General features: G+C 39.5%; 1 protein-coding gene across 1 annotated transcript; it reads left to right on the forward strand.

Moving 5' to 3' along the window:
- Nucleotides 1–2,916: 2,916 nt before the first annotated feature.
- Nucleotides 2,917–3,867, forward strand: LOC121133548 (olfactory receptor 147-like). The gene has a single exon (XM_040730244.1). It carries the CDS (start codon nt 2,917–2,919, stop codon nt 3,865–3,867), a length of 951 nt encoding a protein of 316 aa, XP_040586178.1.
- Nucleotides 3,868–9,797: the final 5,930 nt, after the last annotated feature.

The following is a 9,797-nucleotide window of genomic DNA, read 5'->3' on the forward strand; positions in this document are numbered from 1 at the left end:
CTCCAGGAAATTACAGTGGTTACATTAGTATGCTTAAGATACCTGTGAAATTAACCCTGATAAGAATCCTAGAATGATGGGTCAATGAATTCTAGGTTCTTGAACACTTCAAAAGACCTTGCTTTTAAAATTCTTGATCAGGGTTCAAAAAAAGGAACTACAAGTAAGGGAAGGAACTAAAATCTGGGAGAAAAAAGAATTGACTCACACACAATTGCTCCCCTGAAATTTTTTTCTGCACTCTTCTTCTCATTTTTCTTACTGTTTCTGTGTTCTCCCCCATTCTTGAGGTATATAAACACATGCTTGCAACAGTAATTTTTTGCAATACAATGTGAACCTTGAATTTCTCATGGCAAGGCAAATAAGATTCATACACAGAGCAATAAACTACAACTGCTAGGAGAGATTTTTAGCAACAGTTGTTTAGGGTTATAGGTCAAGGAGAGGCCCTAAGTTTAACCTGCATAAGAAACAAAACCTGGGCACTTCCAGTGTTCAGTCCTCAGTGGCAGCACAAGCCTTTAAGAGAGTTTATTTTTTCCTGAGATGAGCAAATGAGCAGAGATTCAAGGCAAGCAATGAGCTTAAATCCTGGAATCCAGTTGTAGAGAGGGAGGAGTGATGAGCAAATTGGTCAAGACCAGACTGAGGAAACCCACAGAAACAGCTGGGCCTGAGCAAGTGGAAGCTCATGGACACCAGTCTGACAGCTGGGGAATCTGCATAAGACTGAACCAGGCCCTCTGAATGTGGGTGAAAGTTAGGAGAACTGGACAGTCTATGGGGCCTCTGTCAGTGGAACCAGTATTTATTCCTAGTGCACAAATGGGCTTTGGGAGCCCATTCCCTATGGAGAGATACTCTCTCAGCCAAGATACGTGGGAGAATGCCTAGGTCCTGGCCCAAATGATGAGACAGACTTTGATGATCCCTCATGGGAGCACTGACCCTCCCTGGGGAGTGAATAGAGGAAGTTATGGGGGTGTTGTTGGGGGCATGGGAGGATGGGAGGGAGAGGGAACTGGGATTGGTATGTAAAATGAAATTGTTTTTAAATTAAATAATAATTTATTTTTTTAAAAAAATGGCCGGATTACCTTTGTTGTTTTCTTTTCAGGGGAAACAGAGGGAGCAGTAATCTCTCAACTAAAATGTTGATTTAATAAAACAAGAAGTTTGAGAATCTTTTAGTGCATGGTTAGTTTATGTTCCTAATTTTATATCTGCCACTGAAGTGAAACCAGGGCATGCTCATTTTTTTCTACCCATCTAGGCAGCTAGGAATCAACAACTTTGGGTATGTAGTCACTCTATGTCATTGGATATCTGGGAATGTCTTAGACACAATGCTTTTGCTTAGGCCCTGAAAATTGACCAAATGACTGTCAGTAAGAATATTTGCAGGAAGGCAGATCTCTGTAATTGCACAGCAAAGAGGAACAAGGACCTGATAGGGGGAAATAGGCCTCACGTATAGCTAAGGAATGTAATCAGTAAACTAGGCTCTGTTAACATAGAACAGATTTTACACATAGCTGGGGAGTATATTTAGTAAACTCCAAATGCATGGGAGAAATTGTTCCCAGTAAATGATTATATAGTGCTAAACTGTGTGAAGTAAATCCCAAGTTTGTTGCCAAAAGGAATAAGCTACAGAAAGAATCTACAGCAAGAAACAGCCAAAAAAAAAGACTTTATAACACCAAATACAGCTTTTGTATTAGTTTTGTACCAGAGAAACTCTTAGTTATTCTTAGTTGTTTCATGATACGATGACTGTATAATTACTGTGTGATCTTATAGTTTATAGTACTAGTTCCCCTAGCTGAGGAACTATGGGCAGTTGATGGTTCCTGTGAGAAACATGGTATTTTCAGTGTTGCAGTCCCTATTGGCAAGTAGATGACTCTATACTCATATAATACAGGTAGTGATGAGTGGAGTCAGTGGGTTAAAATGTTGAAAAGAAGAAATGAGGTTAGGAGGGAATAGCATAGGAGAATGGAGAACACTGGATGGAAGGAATCAAGGATGAATGCCATCCAAACATATGTATAAGATTTTCAAACAATAATAGCAAAATAAAACAAGAGTGTATCCCTTGATTAGCCCAATTAGCCAATGTTCTCACTATTCAAGTAGTTTTGTTAGCACTGTGATAACAAAGTCTGATCTCTGGGGAAATACCTGGTTATCATAAATCTTTCAAATTTTAATCAGGTCCCTGAGATTGCAAACTCTTAAAACCCTCTTGGATCATTAACTGGTGACTCTTGTGAAATTAGTAGATGTTATTCACCAACCCCTAGGATACAGAAGACTTTCTGGGAAGTCACCTATGGCTTTTCAGAACCCTGATGAATGAGGGCATTACCTAGTCCAAAATGGATTTCCCTCCCCAGCAAAAACTCAACACTAGAAATAACAGAAAACATTTTTTCTAGTGTATGCACCTTACACCTCATCTGTGCCATGTGTATTTCCTGTCTGTGAGAGCAGAAATAAGAGTTCCTAATGTGAATTGAGAGTTACCCAGGTACAAATGTAAGCAATGAGTTCAGTGCATGCTTTTTCCTCCAACCCACCACTGAACAATCCTGTGCATTATCTTTCCTTTGAGATGACCATTGAGCCTGGATTGGGAGGTAGATTGTCGAGGTAGAGAACATAGATGATTTAGAGTCAAGAATGGTCATTGGTGCCTTGAGTGGTATTCTCAAAGAAATGGCCTTCCATAGATTTATGGTTATTTCAATATATGAACTGCAAAACAAAAATGAGGAAACAGAGCCAGAGGGAAGTCTGAGCTTCAATTTCTCATTTGATTCTATTTCTTAATCTCATATTAATGAGATAGTTTAGAGAGGACTGGGATTTAATTTTAATGTTATGATATCTACTATTCTCAAAGATATGATCGGAAGAGGAATGGCCTTTGGCAACAGTTCCATCACAGTGAAGGAGTTTTTCCTGCTTGGCTTGACACAGCAGCCAGAGCTCCAGCTGCCTCTCTTCTTCCTCTTCTTAGCAATCTTTGTGGTCTCCATCGTGGGGAACATGGGCTTGATCGTTCTGATTGTTTTGAACCCTCACCTGCACACCCCCATGTACTACTTTCTCTTCAACCTTTCTTTCACAGATCTCTGCTACTCCTCTGTCATTACCCCCAAAATGCTGGTGAGTTTTGTGAAGCAGAACATCATCTCCCATGCTGAGTGCATGACCCAGCTCTTCTTCTTTGCTTTCTTTGTTATTGATGAATGCTACATTTTGACAGCCATGGCCTATGATAGATATGCTGCCATATGTAAGCCCCTGCTTTACCAGGTCACCATGTCGTATCAGGTCTGCCACTTGATGATAGTGGGTGTGTATGTGATGGGGTTTGTGGGTGGAATGGCCCACATAGTTTGCATGCTGAGACTGACTTTTTGTGATAGCAACATCATCAATCACTACATGTGTGACATACCGCCTCTTCTGCAGCTCTCCTGCACAAGTACTGCCATCAATGAGCTTATGGTTTTCATTGTTGTGGGTGTCAATGTCACAATGCCCAGTCTTACTATCTTTATTTCTTACACTTTGATCCTTTCCAACATCCTCAGCATCCGTTCTACAGAGGGTAGGTCAAAAGCCTTCAGTACCTGTGGCTCCCATGTAATAGCTGTTTCTCTTTTCTTTGGAGCTGCAGCCTTCATGTATCTTAAACCTTCTAGTGCATCTATGGATGAAGATAAAGTATCTACCATTTTTTTATATCACTGTGAACCCAATGTGAATCCTTTCATCTATAGTTTATGGAATAATGATGTCCACATTGCACTGAGAAAAAACAAAAGGAAAATATGTTTCCTAAGTTGATTTTGCATTTGTTATGGAAGTAAATCTAAGGATACATGAGGCTTCCTAGTAGAGAGAGGATGAGAGGAACAGCTCATTGGGAGAGCATTTGCTTACAAGAATGGATCCCTGGTTATGACCTCCAGTATTGAAAAAAAGTCAATGACTACAACAGTTATAATATGGTAAAAACAATGGTGATAATAGTGTAGAATTCAAATTATCTAACATTTTTCAAAATTAATTAATTAGCGATGAAATTCCCGAAGTAATGACAGTGAAGGATGTAAAGTCCTTTTAGAGTCAAGTGCATCGTTTATTCTATAATTTTCCACAATGATATTTATCTTTTGTCAGTAGTGAAAACTGACCAAACACATTGTATAGCCATCTACTAGGCTTAGAAATCACAAGGGATTAAGTAAAAAGCACCGAATGATATTATATTCGGAAATGAGAAGGTTATGAGATCCTTTAAATGTACATTTTTAGATAGCTTTGCAGTTTGTGTGTTTGAGGAGTAATGTTCAAGCCCTTTGGCATGCTAGGAAAGTGCTCTGCCATTGATCTATATCTGAAGCCCAACTGTGAGATCTTTGACTGGGCTCCATCCAGAAGTCTTACGTTGCTGTACCACCAAGATAAAAAGTTCAGTAGTCTTAGACACAGTGTCTCATTTACTTAGGTAGTAACCCTCTGGTGATATTTGTAGGAGAGTTCCTATGTGGAACGGGCTGTCAAAGTCCATTCGTGTACTAGGGATGAATACTAATCCACTACCAGAGGCCCCATATATTGTTCATGCCTCCTAGCTGACACCCACGTTCAGGGGTTCTGGATCAGTCCTATGCTGGTTTCCTAGCTATCAGTCTGGGGTTCATGAGCTCCCCCTTGTTCAGGTCACCTGTTTCTGTGGGTTTCTCTGCCTGGTCTTGACCCCTTTGCTCATCACATCTCCTCTGCAACTGGATTCTAGGAGTTCAGTTCAGTGTTTAGCTGTGTATGTTTGCTTCTGCTTTCATCAGCTACTGGATGAAGTCTCTAGGAAGGCATATAAGGTAGTTATCAGTCTCATTATGGAGGAAGGACATTTAAGGTAGCCTCTCCACTACTACATAGATTGTTAGTTGTAGATCTCTGGTTATTTGCCTAGTGCCAGATTTCTCTTTAAACATATAATTGCTCCCTTTATTATAGTATCTCTTTTCTTGCTCTCCTGTATTCTTCCCCTGACTCAATTTTCCTGCTCCCTTATGTCCTCCTCTCCCCTCCTCTTCTCCCTTTCTCTTTCTCCTAACTGCCTCTGACCTCTCTTCATGCTCCCAAATAGATCAGGAAATCTTGTCCCTTTTCCCTTCTCTGGGGAAACATGTGTGTCTCTCTTAGGATCCTGCTTGTTTTTGAGCTTCTCTGGCGGTGTGGACTGTAGGCTGGTAGTCCTTTGCTCTCTGTCTAAAATCTATATGTGAGTGAGTACACACCATATCTGTCTTTTTGTGACTGGGTTACCTCACTCAGGATGGCTTCTTCTAGTTCCATCTATTTACCTGTGAATTTCAAGATTCCATTTTTCCTCCACAGAGTAGTACTCCAATGTGTAAATGTAACACATTTTCTTTATCCATTCTTCAGTTGAGGGGCATCTAGGTAGCTTCCAGGTTCTGGATGTTACAAATAATGTTGCTATGAACATGGTAGTTTATGAATGTGCAAATTTGGGTCATAACTTCTATTATTTCCTTTGCTTTTTATATATTTTTATTTTTAAATTTAAATTTAAATTAGAAACAAGGTTGCTTCACATGTCAATTCCAGGTCCCTCTCTGTTTCCCTTCCCTCCTCCTATGCCCTCCCACCAACCCCCCAATATCCCCTCATTTTCCCAGGGAGGGTGAGGCCCTCCATGGGGGTGTCCATAGTCTGCCATTCATCCAGGGCAGGGCCTAGACCCTCCCCCAAGAGTTCAGGGTGAGAGTGCATCTCTCATTGTTGGATGGGAGTCCAAATCCATTTGTATACCCGGGATAAATACTGATCTACTACCCAAGGCTCAATAGATTACCTAGGCCTCCTCACTGACACCCACATTCAGGGGGGTCTTGATCAGTCCTATGCTGGATTCCCAGGCATCAGTCTGGGATTCAAGAGCTAACCCTCGTCAGGTCAGCTGTTTCTGGGGGTTAAACTAGCCCAGTCTTAATCCCTTTGGTCATCAGTCCTCCCTATCTCTCACTGGATTTCTTGAGTTTAGGTTAGTGCTTAGCCGTGGGAGTCTGCCTTTGCTTCCATCAGCCACTAAATGAAGGTTCTGTTTCCCAGACTCTCTAGCCATGGAATTGTAGGCTGGCACTCCCCAGATCTATGTCTAAAATCCATATATGAGAGAGTACATGCCATGTTTCTCTTTTTTGTGACTGGGTTACCTCGCTCAGGATGGTTTCTTCTAGTGCCATCCATTTGCCTGCAAATTTCAGGATTCCATTGTTTTTTTCTGCTGAATAGTACTCCATTGTGTAAATGTACCACAATTTCTCTATCCGTTCTTCGGTTGAGGGGCATCTAGGTTGCTTCCAAGTTCTGGCTATTACAAATAATGTTGCTATGAACATAGTGTAATAGGCATCCTTGTTGTATGAATGGGCATCTTTTGGATATATGCCTAAGAGTGGAGTTGCTGCATCTTGTGGTAGGTTTATTCCCAATTTTCTGAGGAAATCTCCATACTGATTTCCAAAGTGGCTGTACAAGTTGAGACTCCCACCAGCAATGGAGGAATGTTTCCCTTTCAGCACATCTTCTCCAGCATAAGTTGTCATTGGTGTTTTTGATTTTAGCCATTCTGACAGGAGTGTAAATAGAGTTCTTAATTGGCCTAGTAAGTAAAACACTAGATAGTCAGAAAAGAAGGAAATACTAAGACAGATATCAAAGGGAAGGAGGAAGCCATGGCTACACCTTACCCCCTTAACATCTCAGCAGACAAGAGAACAATTTCCTGTTTCTCCCACTTATATCTTGTTTCTCCCCAGCTACCTCACTTCCTGTCTGTCTGTAAAGACTTCCAGATCTCAATGGTTAGCTAGTGGCAAGCTCAATTCTCTGATCCTCAGACAGACTTTATTGGTATTAGCAAGTTATTGCCACATATCCCACTTTTTTTGTCTAAAATTAAAGGCGTTTATAAGCAGCTGCCTGCATGCTTCTCGGTGGTGACATGGACCAAGAAATTCTGCAGAGTTGTGACAGTAAGCATGGCTTGTAGAGAGAGAGAGATCTAACTATATACCTATGGCATTGACCACGCCAATTTGGGCATAGTCACAGGTGTCTACAGGAGCAGAAGATTTCAGTTGGCTCTAGGAGGGGTGCTCTCACTGTCTGGCTGCTGGACTGATCAAGAACAGCCTGAGAGAATCCTTGGAGCAGGAAGCTGGGGATGTCACTCACCTGTTATGTAAGTGTTATTTCTCTGAATAAACCTTTTAACCTGTGCTGGGCTTAACGAATCTTGATTCCCACGTTCGAACTTGAGACGTTAGTTATTCTAAAAATTTTCTTATTATAGCACCCAATGAGGTTATCATCATCCCATTTCAGCAGGAATTAATTCTAATACAGTGCCCCCTTTCCCTACTGTTGACTTTAAGGGAAAACATACACCTGTTTAGGGTTGGTTTTAAGTTGTTTAGGGTTGGGTATGGATAGGGGGTGTGCAGACTCTGGTTATCTCTTTTAGATAAGTTTAGGGTATGGGTGGGAAAAGTCTATTTAGCATGGGATGTAGGTAGATTAATATATCTTCTTATGATTTGCCTTAGTAATTATTAGCTATAGGCAACTCACATTGTTATAGATTCTTGTATGATGTAACTTGTATGATCAAGTTGTATTCTTTCTTGGATAATTTGTATATTACATTTTGTCATACTGTGTAAGGTCTTTTTTATATTTACGATGTTTGGTGCACAAATATCCTAATCATATTATATGTATTTATGGTTTCACATATGTTTAAGATATTTTGTATAGTGACACAATTTAGTATATTTTTATCATGTAGCACTATACAGTTCTACCTCTGTTTAAGACACTTGAATCCTACCTCTGCTTTAGAGATTCACATATATGTGTGTATATAGTAATATTGCTGTAACCTTGATCCTTCCTAAATTATTTTGGGAAGCTTAATCCACTGTACAACTATCTTTCTGAAACTTACAGATATTTTCACTCACATTCTTATATGTATTGGATGAGTGAGACATTGATTTTGATCTTCAAACACTTCATAGACTTGCAGAATATGGCATTCAAATGTTTTAGTATTAGTGCTTGTGTGACCTGAGACACAATTGCTCCTGACATCTACAAGCTATTCCTGAGAAAATGATGGGCACCGTTGCCACTCCCTCTGGAGTCCTTTCTCTCCTTGGCTAATGGCCTCTTGGGCAAAGGACTGCCCCCACTTCTTCCGCTAACTTTGGACTTGCTGTCCTACTGTGCTTGCAGGAGATAAATTAGAAGACTGCTACTCTAGAAGTCTGTTACTCTAGGCCTTAGCCAAAGCTGGTTGCCCCTATGGACAAATTAACAAAAGAAAAATGTAGTAGATTAACTTGTTCAAGGTTTTTCATGAAATAGGAACTATTGCAAACAAAACCTTAGATCAAGAAAAGAATCCGGTGTTATGGTTAGGACTGAGAGACACTGAAAGACTATCTATAATTGAGGTTTTACAGAAAGGTAGGGACTAATCACTAGCTTGGAACACAGAACCCAGTTAGCCTGTATATTCTGATTTTTGTTTGCCATTTTGTGCCATATTCTTTCTTCCTGAGTACATGCCAATGCCCCTTCTGGAATGGCTATCTATTGATTCCCCATAATTTAGGGAAGTTAGAACAATTTCTTTGTGGTCATCTGAGTCACACATAAAGGCACAGATTTGGAAAGAAAAGTATTTCTTTTTTTATGGTTGATTTCATGGGGAATGAGTCTATATTCTATAGCTAAGCTTATGGAAGTTCTTAGTTTCAATGATCTGCTGTAGCAGAGGAAAGGCTCAGAGCAGAGTCTGAACAGCTGCATTAGAGAAAGATCAAGATACCTACAAGTTCTATTTTATTAGAATAAGACCAGGCTACTCCTCAGAAAATATCAAAGCTATAGGACTATTTGTTTCCAGCACATCCTTTTCTATTCTTGATTAGTGTTCATGAAATATACTACAATATCTAGAGAAATATTACTGCTCATGACTGGTTTGTAGGTGGCAATGATGTGGATTATAATATTGGCATGCAATAATGATCAGGGCCAAGGCATGATCTTCATTCTCTTACCCATGAGAGCAATACAATATATATTTACTTCCTCTGTGTGCATTGTGATGAGGATAGAAATCCTGCTTTATGTGTATAAAGATATGGAATAGAGAGGGGAAATTACACCTTTTTACATACCTTATATGCTACATTATGTGGATCATTAAATTTAATTAAAACAATAATATGATACAGTAGCTTTTTTGTCTTGTTTCATATTCCTGTTATTATCATTATTACAATGATGAGATTAGACCTAGAAGTGTATGCTTGTGAAGTAAGGATTCTACTTCTGAGCTATATCCTACACCCTGTTTTAGGAGTCATATTTTATGGATGTCTAGACAAGTATATATATGTAAATAAAATTGACAAGGCTATAAAATTATAACTTTGCTATATAGTTTCATCAGTGAGAATTTGAAAAATCTTTTTTGAGTGCCCACTCCTGTTTCTTAACATTTTTGTTTCAAAAACTTTTTTTTGATAATGTTCATCTATGAACTAATAGTTGCTGATGCAACTGCCAGGATTTGTGGAAATTTACTGGAAATGAAAAGTAAGTATGTTCCTTGATTTTTCTCTTGCTGAATTTTACAGGGAATAATGAGTAGAATTCTGAAGGGA

This window comes from Mesocricetus auratus, unplaced genomic scaffold (assembly GCF_017639785.1).
Source record: "Mesocricetus auratus isolate SY011 unplaced genomic scaffold, BCM_Maur_2.0 Super-Scaffold_100022, whole genome shotgun sequence".
NCBI classification, from domain to species: domain Eukaryota; kingdom Metazoa; phylum Chordata; class Mammalia; order Rodentia; family Cricetidae; genus Mesocricetus; species Mesocricetus auratus.